Source organism: Equus asinus, chromosome 19 (genome assembly GCF_041296235.1).
Source record: "Equus asinus isolate D_3611 breed Donkey chromosome 19, EquAss-T2T_v2, whole genome shotgun sequence".
Classification (NCBI taxonomy): Eukaryota; Metazoa; Chordata; class Mammalia; order Perissodactyla; family Equidae; genus Equus; species Equus asinus.
In genome coordinates, this window is record NC_091808.1 from 9,411,276 (window position 1) to 9,438,578 (window position 27,303).

General features: G+C 47.3%; 1 protein-coding gene across 8 annotated transcripts in view; it reads right to left on the reverse strand.

The window, feature by feature from the left end:
- ARMC9 (armadillo repeat containing 9) overlaps window positions 1–27,303 on the reverse strand; it is a 135,941-nt gene that overhangs the window by 11,377 nt on the left and 97,261 nt on the right. For 5 of the 8 annotated variants that reach the window (XM_014836056.3, XM_070489425.1, XM_070489424.1 and 2 more), the window contains 4 exons: window positions 19,864–19,968; window positions 10,108–10,223; window positions 5,030–5,127; window positions 449–578 (listed from right to left, as the gene is read on the reverse strand). In XM_014836056.3, coding sequence (XP_014691542.1) covers window positions 449–578; window positions 5,030–5,127; window positions 10,108–10,223; window positions 19,864–19,968 — 449 coding nt within the window. The remainder of the gene's footprint in view (window positions 1–448; window positions 579–5,029; window positions 5,128–10,107; window positions 10,224–19,863; window positions 19,969–27,303) is intronic. The other 3 variants (XM_014836059.3, XM_014836057.3, XM_044751207.2) reach the window with 1 other exon arrangement.

Genomic DNA, 27,303 nt, shown 5'->3' on the forward strand with positions numbered 1-27,303 from the left:
TTGGTGCAGAGGAAGAGAAAACACCTTTTCTTCTCCTTGGGGGTCCCGTTTCTGTTTTAGAAAGCTGAAATCTGAACCAGAACGTTTTACTAAACTTGTTCTCCATCTTTCTCCCCTCCATCCCACCTTCTCCGCAAGCAAATTGCTAAGATAGGACACTGACCTCAAGTTACCCCGAATCACACATCCCCCTCAAACATGTCCACCTAGCAGCTCTTAAAACTAGTCCCTTGGGCATATTTATGAGTTTCCTCTTCTTCCAGTGTGACAACTGGTAATTCCCAAGTAGCAGGTCCCTCCCCTCGGGCTCTGTGGTCATCAGCAGCGGTGGCCACCCTCTCCTGGGTATCTTGGCATCGCGCTTCAGACCCCAACAAAATGCGCCTTTGCCTCCATCATCAGAGGCTGGGCCTCAGAGCAGCATTCCCAGGACACCTCCCGTTCCTACCTGGTGGTCTCTCCACTGCCCAGGGCCCGGGGCACCTCCCTTGGCTGGCTGGGGGCCCCCGAGGCGGGCAGGCGAGGCTCTCCGTGACGTCCTGCTGGCAACCACGCTCCTGGCTTGGCGTCCACGGCGGCTGGGGAGGAGGAGAGAGAGCTCAGTCAACTTCTGCTCTGGAACCTCGTTGAAGATGCTCTTACTGGGCTGGGCCGCAAAGCCAAGAAAAGCACGCACCCCCGGCCAGTCCCTGACAGCTCCCCAGAGCCCACGGAGGAGGACTTGTTTCCCTGTGCAGCCTGAGAACTTTCCCGGCAGCCACTAGATGGATTTACAACCGGGGGGCTCAGTGGGCACGCTCTGGCTGGAATATGCGCAGCACAGGGAGGTGCAGACCATTGGCCCTGTTGACTCCCCTGGCCCCCCTCTGCCTCTCAGGGAAAAGCCAACAAAGCTTGGAACTGTCTCTCTAGACCGCCGCTTGGCACCTCTGCAGAGGATCACAGAGGCACATGGAAAAATTATTTGTTGTTTATCTGAAATTCAAATTCAAACTGGGCGTCTTGTATTTTTATTTGCCAAATCCAGCAAACCAGACGTGGGGCTCTCTTCACCCTGGGCTGCTCCTTCAGGCCTGAATCCCTCAGTCCACCCAGGGGGTAGGATCTGCCCTAATCCCCAGCTAGCAGCGCTGCAGCTGATGGCACGGCCGAGGACCGGGCCGCCTGGGTCATCCCGCAGACCTCCACAGGGAAGCGACGGGAGGCACTGCCGAGGAGCTCTCCCGAGGGCCTGGGAACGGGCCTGTTCTGTATTGCAAGCGACACGGACCCTCTACTCCAGCCCCACTCCGTTTCTCTTCTCGTTCTACAGCCAAAGGGGCGCATGTCACCGTCGGAGCAATACTGTGACCGAGTCTCGACTCGCTGCTTCCTTAATCCAAGCTCCTTTCTGCCCTTTCATTCAAAAAATCTCTCCAGTGCCTTTGCAACGTGGCCTCTGCTTTATCTTAAACATGAAGCATCTTCCCTGTGGGATTCCTCAAACCTACAGCAAGGGGCACAGCTTTGACTTGCAGATAACTCTCCTTGGACCCAAATGAGGAACCTGTCTCTGGTATGGAACCCGATGGGTAGCTTTATTTACAGCCCACGCTGGACAGTCTCTTCTCAGAACTGGAAGGGGAAGTAGGATTTTGGCCTTCTCTGATCCTTTCTTCAATGGACAACTGGCCAGCTTGCCTGTGTTCTCTGCTCAGTGGGCTTATGAGGTGGCTCAGGAGACCAAACTTAGGTGTGTGAAATAACAACGGAGTGGAACCGCACCCAAGTGCCAGGCTACACACAGAGGAAATCCCGTTACAGTTAACGGGGCTACAGAGATGGCGCCCAGCGGGAGGCAGGCAGTCCTCCAGGACCAGGAGCTTCCCTGGGCAGGTGGGGGTGGGGTGATGGGGGCGGAAAGCCCCCTGGCAGGAGGCAGGAGGAACCAAGCTGAGCTCTCCTGGGACCCTGTGAGGTCATCTGGGTTTGGTCTCCATAGAACAGATATGCCTCCCCCCTCTCCCTCCCCCTCCACACCGCAGGCGTTCAGAGGTCCCCCCACAGAAAAACAGACTCCCTGGAAGAGCTGGGGCTGGGGGCAGAAGGGCAGCTCTGCGGATGCACCTGAGGCTGCTTGGGACAAAGCAGTTTTCCCCCCGGTTAATCCATTTCAGACAGGGCTGGGCATTTTAACTCTAGAATCTACGACAAGGCATGTAATTTTGATATCCAAGATAGTCTTGGTTGATGGGGAAATGAGAATAACTTTCCTCAGGCCAATGTCTTGCAAAATTCTAGGTCACATTCCTGGCTTTTTCCCTTGGGAGCTATTTCCTCTTGGTTCTGCGGGGCTGAGTCCTTCGCCTAAAAAGAATGCACTTTGTGGCCCTGCGTTCAACTGATCAAGCAGTTTGAGGATCCCACAGGTTCCTCATCATGAGTTCTACCTTCAGTGTTAACTGAATGCATGGGTGTGAAGGAGCTTGCGTTTTTTTTTTGAGGAAGATTTCCCCTGAGCTAACATCTGCCACCAATGCTCCTCTTTTTTGCCGAGGAAGACTGGCCCTGAGGTAACATCCGCGCCTATCTTCCTCTACTTTCTATGTGGGACGCCTGCCACAGCATGGCTTGATAAGTGATGCATAGGTCCATGCCCGGGATCCGAACCAGCGAACCCTGGGCTGCTGAAGCAGAACGTGTGAACTTAACTGCTGTGCCACCGGGCCAGGCCCCGTGAAGGAGGTTTCTGAACGAAGCTAATGTGTAGGCTGTGCTGGGGGGTTCCCACTGGGTCTCGAGGTGGGGCATTAAGTCCCAGCATAAGTGAAGGCCAGGAGGCCAGACTCAGCAGCAAGTCATGTGTGAGGGGACCTGTGGGGAGTAGCTAGGCAAGGCCACATGGGGATGGGGGAAGAGCACAGAAGTGGGAGAAAGAGCTGGAGAAATAGGGCTGTATGATGGGGGTTCTCGACAGGGAAGGAATGAAACAGAAGACAATGAGGATGGCCGCCTCTCCTTGCTCATTGACCGTGGCTGAGCCCAGTTGCAGCCTCAGAACCAGTCTCCACACAGCATTCCAAGGACATAAGCTGAAGCCCGTTTGCCACCCATCCTCACGTGGAGGCTGGGTGAGAGGAAGAAGAGATGGCGGCGGCAAGACCAGCTGGGGGAGCTGGCGTTGGTCCAGGGACATTGGTCCTGGGGTGGCTGCAGCATGGCTAGCCTGAAAGAGGGTAGAAGGAAGAACAGAATCCAGACCAGAAATGGAATCCACGCTCACCAGATGACCTCGGGAAAGCCGTGAACCCGGAGGCTTGGCTTCTCCAAGGGGAGAATTTCTGTCCAGTGAAAGGATTTTAAAGGAGAACCAAAGGTGCTGACCTGAGGCTCAGAGCATGCCTGGCAGGGCAGGGAGGAGAGGTGAATATGCCTGGTCGCTGGTGGGCGGGGGGTGGGGGGGTGAAGACTGGTGGCTAATGGAATCTTCGGAGGCGGGAGGGGAGTGGATGGGCAGGGTGGGAGGCCTGGGTCCCAGCTAGGCCTGAGCAAGCAGGAGCAAGCAGGAGGGTGGGACACGCAGAATGTGGTCTCGGTGTTCAGAGCAGGTCAACGGGGCCAGGAGGATGCTGCTGCCCCCCAGGAGAGGCCCTGGGAGCTGCTGGTGACCGCCGGAGCTGAGTCTCCTGGGGGGCGCCCGCTGTTTTCACGCAAGGATCCAGAATTTGCCAGCACCTGACTTTGTCAGGGATCAACTGTCCTCGAAAACAGCAATAACATCAACATCTTCAGCAACACCAGCAGCTGCCACTCAGCCACCTCTATACACGACCACCTCAAATGTCGCCACCCCACAGATAAAAGCATGATAAATCCTTCCAAGAGACAGGACCATATTTGCAACCAGTGCAGGAGAGAGGGCCACCCTGGTGGCCATTTTGGTAAATAAGGATGTTCCTGATAAACAAGCCACGAAATCCAACTGTGGGGCCTCTATGGAAGTTCAGGCCGACAGAACCCGAAATCATTTTTAACTCGATGGCATTAGGTCAAATCGGTAAAAATTGTTAGTCCGCCTAAAATCTCCTTTCTGGCAACAGAAATCTCTGGATAAATTATGGAGGTAATCACCTTTTAGGAAAGGCATAGAAAAGTTTACAGCTCTAATGAAACACATGTAAAAGAACAGATGATCAAAGCTGGCAAAACCTCTAAACCTGCACATCGAGAGACCCTCCCCCAGAGTCCCAAGCGACCCGGTTTTCTCTGTAACTGGCTACCGCTCCCAACGGGGGGCCTGGGAGCGTCTGAACCCAATTGTGAGCAGATTGTGAAACGTTCTCAGATGTTTCTCATACTGGAATCTGACCTGTTCCTCTGTTGTTTTTCCTATTTGAATGGAGATTCCAGTTTTATCTGGCCTGCTCATATCCTTTTAATTTCCTCTTGAAAATTAAAAAAAAAAAAAAAACTTTGTACATTTCTGATTCAAAGCATATATATTTTTTCTGGCAGATAAAAAATAGTTTTATCCCCTATCAGCCTCTGGCGAACTCAACTAGATGCTTCCAAACGAGTTTGGATCCCAGGGTGGTTTTTGCTCCCAGTGGCACATTTCTGATTCCACCCAGCCTTCTAACGTGTGGCTGGATCGCCTCGGCACAAGAGTTTGAGGTATGAAAAGTCTTGGTCACAGACCTACATCGTTCTGAGATTCCTGCTCTGAAATTTCACATTAACTATGGCTTTCCCCAATTCAGAAATCTTGCCCAAACAGCTTGCAGACATGAGCAGTGGACCCAGTGTGCTGAGAAGGAAAAGCCCATGGTCAGGTCTGGCTGTGTGACCTCAGGCCCGGGGGCCTCTCTGTCGCGGGGCTGTGGCTGAGATGGGGACTTCCCAGGAACAAGTATGAGGCCCAGGCCATCCTGGATCTGTAACTGCTGCTGCTTCATTAGATTCTAGACACCCCAGTCCCAGAGCTGACCCCACATGCCACCAGTGTCCTCAGGTGAAGAGAAAGCACGAGGCTCAGATGCGCCAGGCTCACCCCCCTCGTCGACTGGGAGGTAGGCGTCCAGCAGGGACGGAAGGCAGCCGTTTCTGGTGTGCCGGGCCATCTGGGGAGAAATGGGATGGTCTTCCAGGCTGGAGGAAAAATTAAAAAACAGCAATAAATACAGATAGCCAGGAGGTATTTCACTGCTGTGTAGCATCCCAAACAAATACAGGAAGTACCTGAAATTCTTTTTTAAACCAATATTAGCAGATATTAAGGGTAATACCCTTTTTTAAGGATATTCGCAGAAACCACGAAGCACCCTCACCTCGCTCCTGTCAGGTCTTGTAAATTTACGGGAATACATGGCTCACTTCTATCTTTTGGTATTGGGTGACATGGGAGCATATCTCAACCAAACAATTTAAGGCACTCATCTTCTGGTTTTTCCTCCAAGGGTGAAGCAGATTAGAGAAGGGATGAAGCCACTCAGAAAAGACATGGCATGTCATGCCAGCTCTGCCAACAAGAGTTAGGCGGGAAGAGGACTGGGAAAGAGCGCGGGCTCTGTGACTCTGCCAAAATGGTGCATGCTCTGCCTCACGTCGGCGCCCGGCTCAGCGGAGACGGCCAGCAGAGACCTTGGCCCAGTTGTGAGAGACAGGGGCTGGGCGAGCACATCAGGGAGAGACAGATGGATGCGGGAAGGCTCCTCAGTCAGTTTCTAGGACAGATCCTGAGGAAAGCTCTCCAGTTGTGTGCACGGCAGCACAGCAGTCATGCCCCTTCAACAAGGGGACACTAGCCACCTGCTCCAGCGAGGGCTTGGTGGGGGACACACCATGGCAAGCATGTGTCTGCCCTTCCTAGGGTTGGGATCTACAAAATGCTTGTTCTTGAAAGTCAGTTCCAGCAGCAAAGACAAGCAGACACTTACCCCCCCTGAGGGGGCAGGAAAGGCTGTTTGTGTGTGGCACTCAGTCAGTCCAGAACTCTGAGCTGAGGCTTGCCTGGGGCCAAAAGAGGGAAAGTGTTCCCGCAGAGGTAACATCATGAGCAAGTGAAGAGGCAAAAAATGTCGATACTTATATGTTGCGTTGTTACAGAAAGATTTAAGGCACAACACAAAGTGCAGGCTGGCGGGCACAGGGTGTCCTGGAAGCTTCAAGGGCTGAAGTTGGAGGGTGAGTGTCAACTGAGACGGACCCTGTCGCCCAGGGTTTGCTTTGATCCCTAAGGGAACAGGTGTCACAGAAATGACATTCTATGAAGATGTGCTAGAAAGCTCCTTCTGTCTGCGGTCCTGGAGGGTGGACGGGGGCAGGCAGAACTGGCAGGAGGCTCTCCTGGGGCTGGGGGAGAAAGACGGCTTAGGAAGGCAGAGAGGAGGGCCCGAGCTAGGAGGGCAGGTGGGAGAGAGAGGGCTGGCGGCCCACGGGATGGGATTCTGGCTCGGGGGGTGGGGGTATTAACCATTCCCTGAAGCAAGGGCTCAGAAGACGGTGGCGCTGAATTGGGGGTGCTGTGGGGACACGTGCAGCACTTGGGGTCAAATCTGGGCTGGAGTTAGAGATTTGGCTGTCAGCAGTGTGTGATGGAAACCAGAGAACAAGCAGGATGGCTCAGGGACCTTAAAGGGGACCTGCAGAGCACGGCATTTTAGGAAGAGTCGGGGTGAGCGTTGGGGGACCAGCCCATAGTGGCGGCAGGACGTGGAGGTGGGAGAGCTACCAGGGGGAGGATGCTCGGTAGCGGCAACCGTGGGAGATGTTGAGTGTCCTCCAGGGTGGGAAGCTGGGAGGTCACCTGTGGCAGTGGTAGCAAGAACTTGCTGAAGTCGCCACCAGGCCACTTGGGCTGTGGAGGGAGAGGAGGATGGGGCAGGGAAGCAGCCAGAGAGGGCCGGAGGGTGAGGGAGGCCAGGAGACATGGGAGCCTGTTCAAAGGCTCCCGGAAACAAGGCAGTGGGGGGGAGGTTGAAGGTGGAGGAAAAGAGGCCTTAAATGATGGAGCAAAGTTTGGATGGGAGGAGCGGATCTAGAACCACAGCAGGGTGAGGCTTGGGTAGGGGGGAGCTGGGAGAGGAGGCAGGGGTCTGATGCTGGGGTGAGGGAGGGTCCTGCATTGCACAGGGGGCACTGCATTAGCTTTTATTTTCAATCCTTCTTCATTTTTTGGTGAGGAAGATTGCCCCTGAGCTAACATCTGTTGCCAATCTTCCTCTTTTTGCTTGAGGAAGATTATTGCTGAGCTAATATCTGTGCCAGTCTTCCTCCATTTTATGTGTCACCGCCACAGTGTGACTTGACCAGTGGTGCCAGGTCTGCACCTGGGATCTGAACCTGTGAACCCCAGGCCGCAGAAGCAGAGCACATGAACTTTAACTACCATGCCACCGGGCTGGCCCCATTAATCTTTCTTCTCATTACAAAACCGGTAAGTGTTTATCATGAAAAATTAGGAAAATATATAGAATATATAGGATGTTCTGCCCTTCCAGTACCTAGGCACACCCACTGTTAACAGTTGATATTGTTTCACTCTTTTTTTAAATGCAAATATGTACTTTAAAAAACCTCCACACTGGGGATCACTGTAAGAGGTCAGTGGGTGAGATCCACACAATTTTATAATTTGCTCTTTCACTTACGATATATTGTGAAGCTCTTCCTATGCGTGAAATATTCTTCTAAAACATCATTTTCAATACTGTTTTGTGTGGATATATAATTTATGTAACCAGTCTCCTACTTTGGGCATTTAGATTGTTTCTCATTTTATAAATAATACTGCAATAAATACCCCTGTATATATATCTGCGAATATCTGATTACTTCTCAGTATAAAATCCTAGAAGTGGGATTACTGACTCTAAAAGAACTGGTGTCTCGAATGTGTGTAATACATATTGTCCAAGTCCCCAAGATCACTGGGACCCTTGATTTATCTATACTCCCGGCAACCCTTGGTTACCAGAGGGGCAGGTTGTGCATGGAGAGTCATATAAACTTTGTAAAGATCCTGACCGTTAACCTTCCGCCGCCCAGGTGGAGTACCCCTGTCCTCCGCCACCACCCACAGTGCCACAGCATATCGACTGCCTCTCTCCTCTATTAGGTGGCTTGCTCTGTAGCTTCTGGGGGCAGGAATCACATCTCATTTATTTTTGCATTCCTTGCACTTAGCACACCGTCTGGTACACAGAAGTGATATAAACGTTTGTTGAATTGGCTCAACGGAGGGAGCTGGTGGTGGCACCACTGCTTTATTACAGTGGGAGGGCCAGCAGTTTCAGGAAAACGGGGTGCTCTCGTTCTCTGCAGTGACCACTTCCACAAATCAGGGGACAGCACATGTGCTCCCCAGGCTTGGAAAAATGTCCTCTTCCTTCTAGAACATCTGACAAGAATTAACTGTGCCCATAGGTTAGATCTTGTATTTATTAGATTCCTTTTATCTATTTTTCTGATTAAAATATCCTTATGTCATTGTTGCCTCTCTCTGAAGCCAGGGTTTTAATAACTTTAAAAGATAATTTTAAAATAATTTTTTAAAATGATGATTCGGTGTCTTCTTTCCCATGTCAAGCAAGATGAATTTTATTAGTTACTATTTCCATTCACAAAGGTATTACATAAACTGAATTTACTAGTAGTTGACACTTGGCTATATTCTGGATCAAAAAACAAACACAAAACCCCTCAGATATAAAAGACATTTCAGAGATAATCAGGGGACAGTGATATACTATATAATATTATTAAATCACTGCTAACTTTCTTAGGTGTAATAATGTGGTTAAGTACAGGATGCTCTTAGCCTTAGATGTGTGCTAGAAGTCTGCAACCTTCTTTCAAAGCAAAAAAATGTCTATGTGTTATAAATGATACGCATACAGAAGAGAGAGAGCGAGGGCATGAAGGTGGCAAAACGTTAACAGAAGCTCTACATTGTAACATTCTTCCAACTCTTCTGTAAGAAGAAAATACTGGTTGTAGGTTGTAGAGAAAAAGGCATGATATTAGTTTGTATACCAGTAATTAAAAACCTAGAAACATGAAGCATGTGATGACTAATCTCGAAATAAAATCAAACAGCTCTCAGAGCACTGATCCGTGGCGTGGGCCTTGAAATATCACAGGTCAAGTCTCAGACGGGCAACAGACCTCGGCCAGATCCGGGCGTGGGGCTTCGGCGTCCCTACCTCGGCGCACAGAGCTCCAGGAGGGCAGGCATTGCTGGGTTTTGTTTGTTGCTGTATCTCTGGCGCCTGGTTGTTCATTACAAACTACTATTGAGTAAAACTGGAAACCGCCACACTGCCCAGCGATAGAGGGTAACTCAGTAAAATATGGCATGTTCATCTGAACTATGCTATGGTCAATATTTGTTGAATGAATAAATATAGGTTTTTTGCCCGTTCTCTATAACCCCTTGTTCATACCTGTTTCTCTCCAGCATTCTCTAGACAGGAAAAGTGAGGCCACTCAGGCCACAGAAGCAGCTTCTCTGCTGCCCAGGCTGGGCCGCCTGGCCTGGGGCTCCCCCAGAGCCCATAGGGGTCAGGCCCCCAGATCCTCAGGAAGACCAGAGGCTCTGGGTACGAGACTAAAGTTTTGTTTACGTAAATGAGGCAGGAGCAAGGCTATGAAGAATGAATAAGACTTGGCAGCTAAAAATGCTTATTGTTGCTTTAAAAAGTCATCTAAAAATAAGTTGATCTGGTGTCTTACACTGTGACACGCCAGTCCCCACAAAGGGCCTGCAGCTTCGCTGAGAGGCTGCAGAAAGAAACAACAGGAGTCCTTTCTGGGCAAACACACTATTCCTTCTGGTCCTTTCCTTTCAAAGGACATTGGCCAACACTCGGCTTCTCCTGGACAAAGGCCGGAAGTGGCCCTGAAGATCCTGTGATCCAACCACTTCACCACGTGGAGGAAGAACCCTGGGGGAAGAGGGAGACTCGAGCTCTCTCCCTCTAAAAATCGCCACAAGATCAACAGTGAAGAGAGAAATGCTTTTCGATGTGAACGTTTTATTTTGAACTTTTACATACACACATCTTACACTGCAGTTAATCAAAAGGAAGCTTACGAAAGTCACTCCCTGCCTCCTCAGCCCGGACTTACACTGGGTACCCGTTCCTGTGGCCGCCAGGGGTGACGGGCCGGCGCAGGGGCTCGTCCCCACTCCACTGCACGCCGGTCAGCCCCTTCCGCCTCGTCCTCCCCGTGTTGGTCATGATCTGGTGGAAGGAAAGAGCATACAGGCCTGGAGAAATCATCTACTTGAGAGCTGACCTGGAGGCAGAACTGACTATATGCAATAGATTAATGTACAGTAACAAGAAGCTTTGCAAATAAACGAGGAAGGACCATGACAGATTATTCAGAGAAACAGAAACTTGGGGGGAAAATCTCTTTAGGTTTGCATATTATCCATGTAGCAGTATAAATTAAAAAATAACAAAAAACAAATCCGGGGAAAAAAGGAGAAGAAAACAGGTGAATACAGTAACATCACATTTTTGGAGAGGACAGACTTTTGAAAGTGAGAAGGTGGAAAAGATGGGCAGATTTGGTTTCATAAAAAACTAACATTTCCATATATACAGTATATTAAAGATAAGACAGATTAACAGGTAAACAGCAGACTGGGAAGAAACATGGCAGCAAATTTAACAGGTTAAAGGTTACAATTTTCATTAGATAAAGAGCTCTCACAAATCAATAAAACACTAAATAGATAATTGGACAAAGAATTCAAACAGCCAAGTCACAAAATAGCAAGTATCACCAGTAAATAAAAGGTGATCAATTTTACAAGTCATTAGAAACTACAACTTTACAAAAAAGGTGTCATTTCAATTATTATTCAAAGGCATCATTCAATTAGCAAATGAGTAACAATTAAGAAATGAGCCCATCCACAGCTGGCACCAGTGTATGATGTTAGGGTGTGGACAGGTGAGAGCGCTCTTTTGGAAAGTAACCTGGCATTTTTATCAAGAGTCGTAAAAATGTTCATATCCTTGGAAAGAAGCCAAAATATGGAAAATGTTAAATAAACAAAGTTGTTCGTCATAAAATTATTATAGAGTAAGACTGGAACAATCTAATTGCCCAGTAATAGTGGAATCATTAAGTGAAATATGGCATTTTCATTTGAAATATTATATGGCCATTTATGAGGTAAAGATGAAGTTAGGAAAAAAGATTTTATTCAAAACATTAAATAAAAGTCAGGTTATATAACTGTACATAAATGATGCTTTCACTTATGCTAAAGATATACAAAAAGACTGGAAGGAAATGAAAATTAAAATGATTACAGTGGCTATATAGGATAGTAGAATTAAGAATAATTTTTCTCCTCTCTGTTTGCCAAGTTTTCTGTAATGTAGTTATATTAATAATTAAGAAAATTGCTTAAAAAAGAAATCACTGTAAAACTGGTGAAATCAGAATAAAGTCTGTGGATTGTATCAAGACCAGTTTTCTGGTTTGATACCGTGCTACTTAAGACGTAAGTTGCATGAGACGGTACCGCTGGGCAAACTGGGTGAAGGGTGCCTGGGACCTCTCAGTACTGTTTTTTCAACTTCCTGTGAATCTATAATTATTTCCAAATAAAAGGTTAAAAAAATTTTTTTAATTGGAATTACATCTTTGATTTCTTGATTTTTGCTGAAAAGTTATTTGGGTTTATCTAGTCTAGTATTTGAGGTAGGAAGAAGATAAAAAGGACGAATATGTCTCTTGTGAAATTTTCAAAAAAAGCCTATTTTAACTGCAATCAACACTGCTGTCTGCTTCTACTCCCACTTCCCTTCTGTCACACTGTCCCCATCTAGTATCTAGGGTCAAATTTACTTGCCTGCCCTCAACACCGGAGCAGGCCCCTTAAGTCCAATTTTCAGTGGTCCTTAGAACGTGGGTCTTTACACAGATGGCTAAGAAGGCTAAGTCTTAAGCTACTGGAAAAGGGGAGACAGTGAATACACGGGTTTCCCCGAGTCTGTTGCTAGCCCTCTGCCTCCTTCTCCTCCACTCCACTGTCCTTCTCAGCTCATCCCTCCCAATTCCTTCCTAGAGGAGAGAGAACACATCACTTATATTTGCAAGTGTTTCAGCCTTTGGAAAACCCACACCAACTCCTTAAAGCTTCTAGGCCTAAGAAATAATTTAAGGTGGGAGGTATTTGTCCTCTCTGATGGATGAGGAAACTGAAGCTGGCCTGTCTGGTCTGTTATCAGAGTGGCGGAGGAAAGGTCCTGGATGAAGAGGGTTCAGTGCCAGGCCCAGCACTGCATTTGGCACGCCCAGTGCCTCAGAGCAGCTGCTCTCCAGAGGGCCTGTTCCCTTTATGGCCTGCTGTGCCTGCAGGGTGAGCCATGGAGCGGCCCAAGGCCTCCAGGCCCCTCCGTGGGCCCTCAGTTGCAAAGGAGCCTCTGAGGCTGGAAAAGGGTATCCAGTCCAACAACCTGCTGCCCATGCTGAGTTCTGCATCAATGCTTCTGGGCTTGTTGGCAGAGGGAACAGAAGGGGTCCAGGCAACCACCTGACTCACCCAGAGCGACTCAGCTTCCATCTGCGTGACAGATGGAGACTTTGCTTGAAAGAAGGTTCTGCTACTAAAAAAGAGCAACATGTTTAACCACAGTAAAAAGAAAAGGCAGCATATGATTGAGCTGAATGTAATTTATTCAGTAGTAAAAAATGGTCAACACGTCAATTTAGGTAAAAAATATATTTCTCATTTACTAGGTTTTGAGTATTGGTGAATCACCTAAAGATATTATGACACATTATAAAGCAGTGTGAATTTTTATAAGAAAATACAGGTAGATTATCTATCTATCTGTCTACCCAACTATCTATCTATACACATAGAAAATAACCTGGAAGCTAAAGCAGACACTGTTAGCTGTCTACTCAATATCCATTCTCTCTTTCTTGACTAACAGCACCCTGACTTTGTTGGCACAGAAATGTGTCTACTTAGAAATACCCAGCTTCCCAGACTCCCTTGCAGCTAGGGGCCATGCGACCCAGTTCTGATCAGTAAGAAGTAAGTGGACGTTGCCAGATGGAGCGCTGGGAAAAGCACTGTAGAGGGGGTGGATCTGGCTGGTCTGCATGTTTGGCCTTCTTCCTGACTTTACCACAGATTTGTGCCAGGTGCTGCATCCGTCATCTTAGGACCAGCAGGCAACAAGTATGTGAACGAAGGGCTGACACACCAAGCTCAGAACTGCCACGGAGCTGATGAAACTGAAGCTTCAAGGCTCTGCAAGAGGCCCCGGCAATGTGCTCACATGGTCATGTGTTCTTGTAAAATTTGCAAAAGTAGGATATTTTGAATGCAATCACTTAATACTGCGACTTCTACTCTTACTTCCCTTCTGCTGTTTTCTCTACTCCGACTTCCCTCATCCCACTTTCCTCATGTTGGTGGCACGGAGCTGGAATGGCCAAAGGCAATCTGGGATTTAGCTAAGGGGATGCTGAGTCCGGGTGACATTTAATTTGGGTTTAGTGGGATATATTTACATGATTCCTAGTCACTTCTCTGCATAGCCAAACAATCGCTGGCTGTCCTGGTGCAGGAATGGCTTCTGGGAATTCCCCGTGTACGCAAGAAAATGTGAAATGTCCCCGAATCTCACAGTTTCCTTATAGAAGAAACTTGAGGAAGACTTCCTCAAATTTAACGACAATCCTAAAAATTTACACAGCATTACCAAAAACTGAATGTGAGGCTGAAAGAAAATTTTCTAGTTTATCAATAATAAGGAACAAAATTCGATCAAATATGTCACAGGAAGGACCAATGAATTTTCTTTTCTCTCTCTCTGTAGAAAACCTTACAGACTCGTTGTATATGTAACATGTAGAGGCAATCAAAGGACATAAAACAAAAAATACATGAAAAAAATCCCTCAGGTGTGCCAAGCAGCTAGTTAATAAAAACATTATTTTTCTGTCTGTGGTATCTGTCAGTTCTTAAAATTTGAATTTGACTGTGATTTATTTTCTTATTCTCACTCTTGATTAAGTATTCACCTTTATACCTCACTTTGTATTCCTTTATTTTAAAGAAGGCCTCCCATACCCTGTAAGCTGGAGGTCCCACAAAAGCTGGATCTTCCCTTCTTCCCCACGGGCAGGTGAGGGAAGGCACGAGAGAGCCTGGGGTCCGATGCCCCAGTGCTGTCAGCGGGGCTGATAAGCCAGGATTCTCTGCTATTTGCAGCTGGGCCCAGGCCCAGCTGATCCAGGAGAGATAGGGACAGAGATAAAGGAGGCCAAGAGGGGGCAGTGTCCCCTCTGGGGGGGTAGGACTATGATAGTTGTTGCTTATGCTCTGCTTACTTTTGACCTTTCAGTAATAAGCATATATTTCTTTTGTAATTAGAAAAAAGAGGGTGAGAAATAAACTGAAAAAGAAAAGGATTTGGGATTTTTCCTCTGCTTATTTGGTGGTGTTTTCACGCACAAAAATATGGACTTTTCTTCAGTTCTAACTAACCCCCTAATATGTAGGGGCACTGACTCTTCAACCATTAGAGTCAGTCAGAGCAGGAATGACTGAAAAGTGACTAGAAAAAGCCCCAAAGTGGAGACAAATTTAAAAAATTTCCAAAAACATCTAAAAGCAAAAATTAGAAACTGAGGCCCTTCCTTCTCTGATTTCGGCTTTTGCTGTGAACAAAACGGGGCCAGCTGCAAGCAGCTCATGCTCCTGCCCGACACGGGCACCAGGACAGCAGGGCCCCTGGGCCCTCCCCCATCTCCGAGGGGCTCAGCCTGTGCCCGGTCAGCTGCGCCCACTCCTCCTGCAGAGGCCCCCTTAGCCCCAAGTTCTGCCCAAGTGGCAACGTTTCCGTGACCCAGACTCTGGCTTCAGCACCCCTGAGGGGGCCTAATAAGGACGCAGATTCCTGGGCATCGCCACACTCAGATCCTCTGGGGGCGGCCAGGACCCTGCACTTCAATCAGCCCTTTGGGCGACCTCTAGAAGCCTAAGTGCATTTGGGTCTTCATTTGACAGAAGGGGAAAGCAAGCGTGGAAAGGGAGCGATCGGCATTTCCATTAGCCATTCCCCCGCAACTGAGTCTGTGTAAGAATTATGAATATTTCACAGCATTGGAGTTCTCTAAACTTTCAAATACAGAATTCAATTCCCTGGAAAATCGACAGCTCTTCCAGAAGGCGGCATAGCTCAGTGGTAAAGGGCAAGCCGACTCGAGTAACACTCCATTACTCAACCCTTCTCAGCCTCAGCTTGCTCGTCTATAAAATGCGACGCGAGCAGAATCTACCCCAGAGTGAGCTGGGAGGATTAAACGAAAGGGACTCAGATGTGAGGAGCAGCCAGCATGTGCTGAACTAATTCAAGACACGCCTATTATTGTTGTTGAAGGTAGCGAACAGTAAGTATAAACTTCAAACTAGAAACAAAACACTGAAATTCTATCATAAATATCTACACCCCTTTAAACACGGCGACGAAGATACTGAAATCAGGGCTTTATTTTCAGGGAGAATTAAATGATAATTCAGCATAGTATGGATGATACTAAGAAAATTCGGAAATAATGAAGCAAGAAGAAGCTGGCAGACCATCGGTCTTGACCTGCTGATGATCACAGCCTGAAGGAGAGGCAGGGCATGCTGCTTTCCACCAGAATGATGAGCAGGCAACGCATTTGACGTGATCACCCCCACTCTCATGCCAGCGTAGGAACAGTCACTTGTTCTCCTGTCGCAAGCTTTCTGAGCTCTCCGGGGTCTTTAGCATTTCGGTGGCCTGGGCTCTGTAGTGCACAGGAGCTGTGTGCTTGCACGTGGGAGGGCGAGGACTGTGTTGCCTTACGGGGACAGAGGTGGCTGCAAATGCCCTGCAGGGGATCAACTGCTGATTCCAGGAATCCTGGGAATGGCTTCTTCCCATCCCTGAGCACCTGGTGGGCCCACCCCCCGTTGCACCTCCACCCTCACCGAAGCTAGTAGTTTTTAAATCATTGGTGTGAACAATAAGCAATTCCTGAGATCATGGTAAGGAGGTCTGGCGTGGGGCCTAGACTGTTTTTGACTCACATTCGGTGGTCTGGGACTTTGAGAAACCCTGAGCTAGCTCTGACATTGCAGGACCATACTTGCTAACCCACTGACCACTCCCGCTGCTATCTCCATCCCTCATCAGCAGTACAGTTTTATCTGTTCCGCGTCTGCTTTTGTAAACTTCTTGAAGGTAATAGCTATGTCTCAAACTTTCTCAGCATTCTGCTGTGAGTTAGGCAAATGGTACAGGTTCAGCAAAAACTTTTTGGATACAATTTACTGACACGATGTTTTAAAAAGTCAACATCTTCTGACTGATCTTGAAAAATCTACAATCTCCCATCAGAATGGGAGGCATGAATCATGATTTTGGGGCATGTATTCCCCAGTGAAATGCCTTCCATCTTTTGCAGGTTCCCTTGTTTGGCACAAGCAGTTATGAAGACACGAGCTTACAGCCCTGGCATGCGCCACTAGAATGAAAGGTATGGCAAGTAAGGCCCTTCTTTTGAAATCACTGGCCCAGCACACAGAGATGGCAGCCTGTTGATTTCAAATCAAGACTGGGTGAGGGGCCAGCCCCGTGGCTGAGTGGTTAAGTTCGGGTGCTCTGCTTCGGTGGCCCAGGGTTTCCCAGTTCCGATCTTGGGCATGGACATGGCACTGCTCATCAAGCCATGGTGAAGTGGCGTCCCACATAGCACAACCAGAAGGACCTGCAACTCGAATATACAACTATGTACTGGGGGTCTTTGGGGAGAAGAAGAAGAAAAAAGACTGGCAACAGATGTTAGCTGAGGTGCCAATCTTTAAAAAAAAAGACTGGGTGACAGAGCGCAGTTTAGGATAACTAATAAACAAAGACAGCAAAACTGGGGGTGTACCTATAAACTCAGTGATTACTGCTTGACATAAGTTTTCTAATAAAATTTAAAAACATTTCTACTATGAGATCCTGTGTATAGTGGGTTGTAGTGGGCCCCCAAACAGAAATGTCCATGTGCTAACCCCTAGAACCTAGGACTGTGACCTTATTAGGAAAAAGTCTTTGCAGACGTAATTAAGTTAAGGATCTTGAGATGAAGAGATTATCCTAGAGAATCCTAAATCCAATGACAAGTGTCCTTATAAGAGACAAAAGAGAACAGAGAGAAAAGAGAAGGCCATGTGGAGATGGAGGCGGAGTTTGGAGTGGCGCAGCCTCAAGTCAAGGAGCCCCTGGAGTCATGAGAAGCTGGAAGAGCAAGAAAGATGCCCCCCTAGAGCCTCTGGAGGGAGCGTGGCCATGCTGACAGCTTGGTTTTGGACGTCCCGCCTTCAGAACTAGGAGAGAATAAGTTTCTGTTGTTTCAAGCCGTCCAGTTTATGGCTCTGTGTTACTGCAGCCCTAGGACACCAACACACTTGGTCTTCACATGTATACAGTGAATTCTTTCTGTACTTCATTCTCACTACTCATAACTCCACCAAAAAGGAGCTGACACCAACGAGAAAAGCAAGCGTGCACGGAGCTTTTCTGCTGGACTCAAAACGTTTCCTCTGGTGAAAGGACAAGACATACACCTTAAGGAGATTTAGAGCTGCACGCTGTGGTAAATGACACCATTTCCAGACACCATTAAACCGGGTTATTGATTGACTGATTTGAAAGCTCTGTCCCTCTGAGCCTCACTGGTCTGCGTGATCAGACTGGTCGTCTCAGCATGGTCTGCATCTTGGCTTCTTGTTATTGTGGTTACAAATCTTCACCATATCAACATAAGGCCTCAGCCCCAGCATTTCACTGTGTAGACATGCTCTAAGTTATTTGGCTGAGGGGCTGTATTCAGGTTTCTCTTGGACAAAGCTACATGAACATCCTTGCTGACGCTCACGGGCTTGTGTGGCTGTGTCTGTGGGAAAGTCCCAATGGCGCAGGGCCGTGTTCTCGACAGCTATCACCACCACCCTCCAAAGAAGCCCCACCAATTGGCTTCCTCTGTTCTCCTCAAAACCTGCCCACAAAAGCAGGAGAGTCTTGCTTTTACAAATGCTCTGTCCTCCGAATGGAGCTCAGTCCTTCCTGACAAACCAGTGTTCTTCCAAAGAGAGACAACGGCCTAGTCAGGGCTCAAGACGTCCATCAACAACTTGGAACTTGGATTGCCTCACTTCCAACCTTTCTCGAGCACTCCCCACTTGACCCAGCGTAAACAGAGCCTCCGGCATCAATCAGATTCCTCAGATCCCTGGAGACATTCTGAAAACAGTGAGGGCTGCAGCCCAGCAGACCCTGCCCCACCCCCAGCCTCCTCCCATCATCTTCCCCTTTCACTCTTGCCCCTCCAGTCTGTCCTCCAGAAAGCAGCCAGAGAGAAACTAGAAGTTGACACATTAAAACATAAGGCACACTGAGTCACCCCTCTGCTCTCCGCCCTCCAACAATTTCCTAGCTCCTGGAGAGTAAAATCCACCACCGTTGCCTACAGAGCCCCCATGACCAGGCCTCTGGATGTCCTCCAACCTCAAGTTCCATCAGCATGGACTGCATTCCAGCCTGGGGCTCCCAGAAATTCCTCAAACGATGGAAGACCAGGGCCAGGCGACAGGGAGACCAGCGCCCAGGGTAGGTGATGAGGGCCTGGCCTGGGGGCAGCACTGGGGGACAGGCGCTTTCAGCTTCTACCTGCTCCTATAAAGCCTCACACCACCTTCACCCCCCATCTTTTTCCTTCCCGAGTCACTGTCTTTGCCAGCCAATTGTTGAGAGACTGCCTCCAAGCCTTCTGCTCTAACACCAACCTACCTAATTCGAGGAGATTTTAAGGTCCATGTCACTGACCCAGTCAATCACCAGCTTTAAAACCACCAGTGGCCTTCACCCCTAGGCGCTCAGCCATTTGTCACAGGGCTTCAGTGGATTGGCCCTCATCCCTTGCAATTGCTCTTCCCTTCAGAAACCTTACACTCCAGCATCTCATCTGCTCACCCTATGTGCTCTCTGATCAAGGTTTCATGAGGCACCTGCAGGCCCCTGACACTGTCATCCTCTCCTGGCCCAATGGCAACTCCTCCTGACTCACATCCTTCCCTATTTAGCTGGTGGGTGGTAACCAGTGGCTCCTGGAGCTGGCTGAGCATGAGAGTCATTGGGGAGTTCTCAGAGTTTAGAGGATGGCCCCGTCACAGCCATGTGACTCCGCAGGCCTCTTGGATGCCTGGATTGATCACTCAGTCCATCCTGCAATATCCCTTCCTTCTGTTTCTGGGGCACCGCATTCTCCTGGTTCTTCTCAAGCCTCTCTGACTGCTCACCTTCTGTCCTTCTTGGGGGCCCCTCTTTTTCTCTCACTCCTGACACGCTGGTATGTCACTCTGTCCTCAGCCCCTCACTCTCTGCCTCTCCACCCTCCACTTCAGTGGGCAACCTCACCTGCCCTGAGGGTTTCAGCCACCGCCTGTGTGCTGATGGCTTCCAACAGACTACAGTCTTCCCTTCTAATAGATAAGGCACCCGAAAATTAAGAAGCTGGAAGAGTAGACGATTACTCCTAAGGATGGGCATACCTTCAGATATTACAAGGGCTCCTGGCGTGTGCCTTTTAGTGATATTCTAATCCCTCTTCTGTTTACCAGCAGGTCTATCTGTGACAGGTAGCAAGGGCCACATTGGACTTCAGGGCCACTGCAAGCAAACTGGCGAATGCGGAACTTCTTACAAACACAGTATGGTAACAGACCAAACCAAACCCTTACGTGTTATTGCAAATGCTAAGTCCATCAATGGTCCATCTCTCCTTCCTACTTCAGGACCACCGCCCCCTTCACATGGTACTTACTCCCAAGTACTCTGTGGTCAGAAGCTTCTCCCCTGAGAGTTCTCCAAGCTGGGGCTGGATCAGCTCGTCTTTGTCCAGATCAGCTTCCATAGTGTCATGGTCCTCCTGTTTCAAAGGAAACATGGGGTGAATGCTCTGGACCTCCTGCTGCAAGTTCCCAGAGGGGTGGCTCCCCCAGGGGGGCACCTGCCATGAATTGAGAAGCCCTTAGCCCAACCACAGCAACTCATGGGTTTGCATTTCAAGGGTCTCAGGGGCAGTCTGCTCTCTGCTCATAACCTCTCCATGAAGATGAAAGGGAAAATGCCAACCCACCTCTTTAGGAAGCTGGGTGCCTGATGAACGCTTCCACAGCCATAGGTGTGAAGAGGTTCAATGAGACACCTACCAGTCTCTCCTAGTCACAGTTCTCAGAACTTTTCCCTCTGTGAGGTTAAGGTACCATGTGAACAGCCAAATCAGTCAGTCTATAGACAACTATTAAGCACATTCATACGCACAGGCCTTACAGGGGATACAAAACTGCACATTCTAGGCTTGCTCCTCCCAAGTAGTTTACATCAATAAGTAAGAAGACTCATCAAAAAGAGAAGAGTTGTTTGCTTTTGGGAAGATGGAGTGGACATACTTTTCCCTATTCCTCGCACTAAGTACAACCAAAAACACTGGACATTACATACAAAATAAACATAAGAGACCCGGAAAGATGGGGAGACGGAGGCAGACTGGCTAGGTGCCTTGGGACACAAGGAATGAAAGGTGGTGAGTTCCTGGGGCTTTTTCTTTTGCCTGATAGATTCCAGATTTGGAGCTGAAGAAACATCAGCCCAGAAATACCAATGGTGAAGACAAAAAGTTCCCCAAAAGCTTGCTTCCTCTAGCCAAAGGACCAGGAAAGGGGGAGCCCAGCATGACAGAACTTTTAGAAAAGAACCAAACACCAGAGAAAACACTGTGGCCCCACCCCAACCATACCAGCAAGGGCCTGAGGGAGTCTAGACTTCTACCATCAGCAGGCTGTAATGAGGTACCCCAGCACCCTCAGCTGGGGGACATCAGAGAAGACCAAGAAGGGAGGGAGAATTCCATCCTTGCTGGGTAGTAATGAGGCCCCCTACGCTGAGGTGAGAGTGGAGACCATGTGGAGAGCCTGGATTTCCACCCTCACTTGGCAGTAATGAGATGTCTCTCCTCTCTTCATGCTGGGATGGTGTCAGAGGAGGCCTGGTGGAGACTCGGGACTTTTAGCACTGCCCACCGTGTTCCCATGGTGTGAGGGGAGGCCATCTGGGGAGCAGGAAGGAGACATTTCTACCCCTTCTAGTTAGGGAGGTATCAGTGGAGGCCTGGTAGGGATCCAGAACTGCCTCCCTGCCCTGTAGTAATGAGGAAACTTCTCTTACCCCCACCACCAATGGGTATCAACAGAGGCCAAGGGTAGAACCTGGACTTCTATCCACACCCGGCAGTAATGAGGAGAAGCCCCTGCTTTCCCTGCCAGAGCAGTAACAGAAGAAGCCAGCTAAAACAGAAAGTTTAAATGAGGTCAAAAGTCTCATAACACCCAAAATATCTGGGTTTAAATAAAACATCACTCATCATACTAGGATCCAGGCAGCTCTCAAACTGAACAAAGAGAGACAATCAATAGATGCCAACATCAAGATAACAGAGAGCCTAGAATGATCTGGCACAGATTTTAAAGCAGCCATCACAAAAATGCTTCAACAAGCAATTACAAACATTCTTGAAACAAATAAAAAACAGCAAGTCTCAAGAACATAGAAAAAGAACAAAATAAACCCAAAGCAAGCAAAAGGAAAGAAATAATGACAAGAGCAGAGATCAATGAAGAGGAAAACAGAAGAACAATAGAGAAAACTGGTAAGACAAAAAGCTGGTTCTCTGAAAAGATTAATAAAATTGTCAAGCCTCTAGCAAGACTGACAAAGAAAAAAGACACAAGACATAAATCACCAACACCAGGAATGAAATAGGAGCTGCCCCTACAGACCCTGTAGACATCAGAAGGCCAAGAAGGGATTACTGCAAACAACTCCACACACACAAATTTGACAACTTAGATGAAAAACATAAATGATCACAAGCCTCTCAATATGAGATAGATAACTTGAATAGTCCTACAACTATTAAGGAAACTGAATTCATAGTTTAAAAATTCCCCCCAAAAAAGAAATCTCCAGGCCCACACGGTTTCACTAGAGAATTCCACCAAACTTTTAAAGAAGTAACACCAATTCTATACAATGTCTTCCAGAACACAGAAGAGGAAGGGATATTTCCTAATATTACCCCAGTACCAAAACCAAAGACAGTACCATAAAAAGAAAAATACAGACAAATATCCTTCATGAATAAAGACACAAAAATCCTTAATTATCAAGTTAGAGGAAAAGGAAAAAAACATCCTTAACAAAATGTTAGCAAATAAAACAGAGCAACAGATCAATATGTTAAAAGAATTATATACCATGACCAAGTGGGGCTTGTTCCCGTGATGCAAATCTGGTTCAATACTTAAAATTGATTAGGTGTAATCCATAAGATTGACAGGCTTATGAAGAAAAAAAGTCACATGATCATACTAATGGATGAAGAAAAAGCATAACAAAATTCATCACCCATTCATGACAAAAACTCTCAGAAAAATAGGAATAGAAGATATTTGATAAAGAACACCTAAAAAAACCTTATAGCTAACACTAAACTTAACTTTCTTCCTAAGATTGGGAACAAGGCAAGGATTTCTAGTTTTGCCATTCTTATACAATATAACGCTAGAAGTGGTGGCCAGAGCAAGAAAGCAAAAAAAAGGAAATAAAAAAGAGGAAATAAAAAGCACACAGATCAGAAAGGAAGAAACAGAACTGTCTTTATGTGTAGATGACATGATTGTCTATATAGAAAATCCCAAGGAATTGACCCAAAAAACTCCCAGAACTAGTAAGTGGGTTCAGCAAGGTCAAAGGATACACGATAAACTTAACAAAAATCAATTTCTATATACTGGCAATGAACTTAAATTAAGACACTGAGATTAAAAAAATAATACTATTGGGGCCGGCCCCATGGCTGAGTGGTTAAGTTCGCGTGCTCTGCTCTGAAGGCCCAGGGTTTCGCCAGTTCGAATCCTGGGTGTGGACATGGCACCACTTATCAAGCCACGCTGAGGCAGCATCCCACATGCCACAACTAGAAGGACCCACAACTAAAAACAGACAACTATCTACCAGGGGGCTTTGGGAGAAAAAGGAAAAATAAAATCTTTAAAAAAAAAAAAGCTAGCTGTGATGAGGAAGTTTAAAAAAAATAATACTATACTATTTATTGCTTACAAAAAAATTAATAAAAGAAATACTTAGGTGTAAATCTAACAAAACATGTATAGAACTTGTAGGCTGAGAACTACAAAATACTAAGAAATCAAAGACGATCTAAATAAATGGAAAGACATACTGTGTTCATAAATCGGAAGACAACACAGTTAAGATGACGATTCTCCCCAAACTGATACAGGAGTTTAATGTAATTTCTATCAAAATCTCAGCAAGATTTTTCTGGAGATATACAAGATAATCTAAAACGTATACGGAAAGGGCGAAGGAACTAGAATAGCTGAGACAGTTTTGAAAGAGAATACAGTGGGAGGAGTCAGTCTACCTGATGTCAAGACTCTACATAGCTACAGGAGTCAAGACTACGTGGTCCTGGCAGAGGGACAGACATGTAGGTCAATGGAACAGAATAGAGGACCTCGAAACAGACTTACACAAGTGTGCCCCACCGACTTCTGACAAAGGCGCAAATGCCATTCAGTGGAGGAAGGATTGCCTTTTCAACAAACTGCTTGAGCAACGGGACACGCATAGGAAAAAAAAAGAAACCTCAATCTAATTGTCATGCCTTATACAAATATTAACTGGAAATGGATCACAGACTTACATGTAAAAGTATCACATTGTTAGAAAAAACAGGAGAAAGTCTTCAAGATCCATGGCTAGGCAACAAGCTCTTACACTTGACGTCAAAAGTACAATTTATAAAAGTAAAAACTTGATAAATTAGGTCTTGCCAACATTTTAAAAACTTTTACCTGTGAAAGACCCTGTTAAGAAGATAAAGAGAAAACTACAGACCGGGAAAAAATATTTGGAAACCACATTTCTGACAAAGTATCTAAATATATAAAACATATAGAGAACTCTCAAAACTCAACAGTAAAAACCTCAAACAATCCAATTAGAAAATGGGAAAAAGACATAAAGAGAATTTCACCAAAGAGGAAATACAGATGGCAAAGAAGCAAATGAAAATGGTCAACATTATTAGCCATTTGGGAAATGCAAATTAAAGCCACACTGAGATATCACTACACAGCTCTCAGAATGGCCAAACGCCAAAACCTGGGGAGGATGCGGAGAAACTGGATCTCTCACACAATGCTGGGGGCACGCAATACAGGTACAGCCGCTCTGGGAAATGGTTTGGCAGTTTCTGAAAAAGCTAAGCATGCAACTACATACCACTAATTACACTCACGGGCATTTATCCCAGAGAAATGAAACTTATTATCACACAAAAATCTGTACATGAATGTTTACAGCAGCTGTGTTCGTAATAACCCCAAACTGGAAACAAATGTCCTTCCACAGGAGACTGGTTAAAACTGTGGGACATCCATGCCGTGAACTCCGGACACACACAAACCTGGAGGAATCTCCAGTGAGCTATGCTGTGTGATAAAAGCCCATCCCCAAGGTTACATACTGTATGACTCCACTTACATAACATTCTTGAAGTGACAAAATTATGGAAATGGAGAACAGATCGGCGCCTGCCAGGAGTGAAGGAGGAAATGGGGGTGGGAGAGAAGTGAGTATGGCTATAAAAGGGATCCTGTGTAGCAGAAACCTTCTGGATTTTGAACATAATATTAATATCCAGTTGTGATAATCTATCGTAGTTTTGCAAGATATTATCACTGGATAGAACTGGGTAAAGGGTATATAGGATTTTTCTGTATTATTTCTAATGACTGCATGTGAATCTACAATTACCTCAAAACAAAAGGTTTTCAAATATAAAAAATGGGAGAAGAGTTAAAGGTAAAGCAACAGCAAACATGAGACATCACGAGCCTGCGTCTGACCAGATGCCAGCTGAGCAGCATGCGTGAGAACGGGGACGCTGCGGCCCGTGTCCCCACCTCGGCCAGGCCTGTGGAGAGCAACCGTCCTCCGCAGGTTAGCTTACAAGATCAATACCACACAGACCAGATCCAACTGACGGAATAACTAAAGAAAGAACGTGTCCGCATGAAGGAAGCTGGCCTGCTCCGAGTGAGAAAGGGGGAGGGAGGGCCCTGGAGGAAGCTGGCAGTCCAACTGCCAGTCCAGTCCGGGTGGAGGGGTACCCCAGGCTGCCATGCCTTGGTGACAATGGTCCCTGAGTTCATCTAACCAATCCTTCCCTTCCCAACAATCTGTAATTTGGCTCCTTAAACTTGTCAACAGGAAGAGAAAGCTTTATTCTAGCAAACCTGAGTACCCTGTCCCCATTTTCAAATTAATTTCCAGTCATTCTGGATGCCCCAGTCTCTTGTGAATTTGATTTACCTGAGTCAGTTTCCAAGGGCTCTGAAAGCTCAAATTCCCCGGAGGACTGCCTCTGGGCAGGCAGCTGCAGGGGAGCAGCCCTGTCTCCCCGGCTCTCTTCGGCACATGGTCAGCGCCATCTACCATCACAGACACTGTCACCCAGGATGGGCTGTCTCAAGGAAACGGGATTTGACTTATTCTAGGTGGTCCCCAAAGGCAGACCAAAACCTGCAGCCTATGAGGCAAGTCGAGATCAAGCCAGAGCTCTTCTAACGATGAGCGCTGTCTTACTCGCAGCACAGGCTGCTGAGATGTCATCCCCCTCAGCCTACATCTGGGAGCGTTTCTTTGATGCCTTCTCATCAAAGAAGCCTTGAGGAGCCCACCTTGCATTTCCATAGCACTTTACCTCTAAACTCTCACAATGACTCCTCGTAGATTCCTTTTTTTATAGCTATTTTGTCTGGTGTGGACACCTAGCCCCAGAGAAGTGACAAGTCCACAGTGATAGCCTGGCCTTGACGCAGGAGTCTGGACTCTAAGCACAGGACAGCCCCTTTCTGCCCAGATCTTTCTGGCCACTTCGGGCCCTGCAGAGAAGCCTGTTTCTGAGGAGCCACGGGCTGGACTGACCGAGTCTTCTGAGGGCCCAGGGTCCCTGGTGCCTGGCCAAGACTGAGCTCCAGGGTAGACGGAGTGAAGGGCAGGGCTGCAGCAGCACCGCGGAGCCCACGGCCTTATCCATCCTCTTCCCGTCCCGTCTAATCACAAATGGAGAATCCACGCTCGTCAAACCCGGAACACCAGGTTCACGGTCAATCTAAGCCCTAGCCCTGACTCATTGTCCACAGCAAGGGCAGCTACCTTCTCCTCCTGCTGCTTCCCCTGCGCCAGCAGCTCTGCCAAGTGCCAGCCTACTCACCATCCTGAAATTTCACTCGGGGTTCCTTAAGGGTAATGCTACCTATAAGGCCCTCCCCGAGGTCAGCTCTGGGACAGCCAGGTAAGATGTATACTGCTGCCTTGGCTTAGAGGTTAGTTTACTAAAATACCAATATCTTAGTGATCAAATAGTATGCATATTATATGATGGGTCTAGGAAAATGTCTGCTCCTTGTGAACAAAAGCAGCAGGCTCTGTGCTCATAGTGAGGGGCGGGGAGCCCTGGAGAGGGGGCAAGTATTTCATCTCTTCCAGGGAACGATGCCCTGGAGGCACCAGCTGGAAATGGGCACATGAATCACAGTTTCACGATGGTATTGGTGATACACCACTCCCCCGCCAGGGTGGAATATGAAACGTTAAGGACAAAGCAAATGTCCACATTCCATTTCAATGAAAAATAGTCAATGGCCAACCTCAGTCCCTAACAGCAACAGCATTTCTTCCGTGGACAACAGTACACAGGCGAGACATCCACTTGCAAATCAGCTCATACGTATCCAAACCAGTAAACCCCTCCTCGATCCTGAGTTAAAGCTTGATTTATTAACTTTTCAAAAACAAGTTAGTAAGAGATTCATTGAAATATTTAGTCAATTTGGTATTTTTAGTCAAAACAAGTTGAAGCTGTTTTTTATTAAAGGTACTAATACTTTCTAGGATCTACCACTGGTAAGTGATAGGCCTTCTCTAACCTCCAAAAACACAAGGCAGTTTCTGCATTCGGTTCCTGATATGTACAATCCTTTAACAAAAGTTAACTCGAATTGCAGTTTACGACCTGAGTGTGGGGCCAGAGGAAGAACCCGGCCACACAGCTGATCTGCTCACAATCTGGGGCATCTGCTTCCTCTGCCACAGTCTCTCTAGTGGCAACATG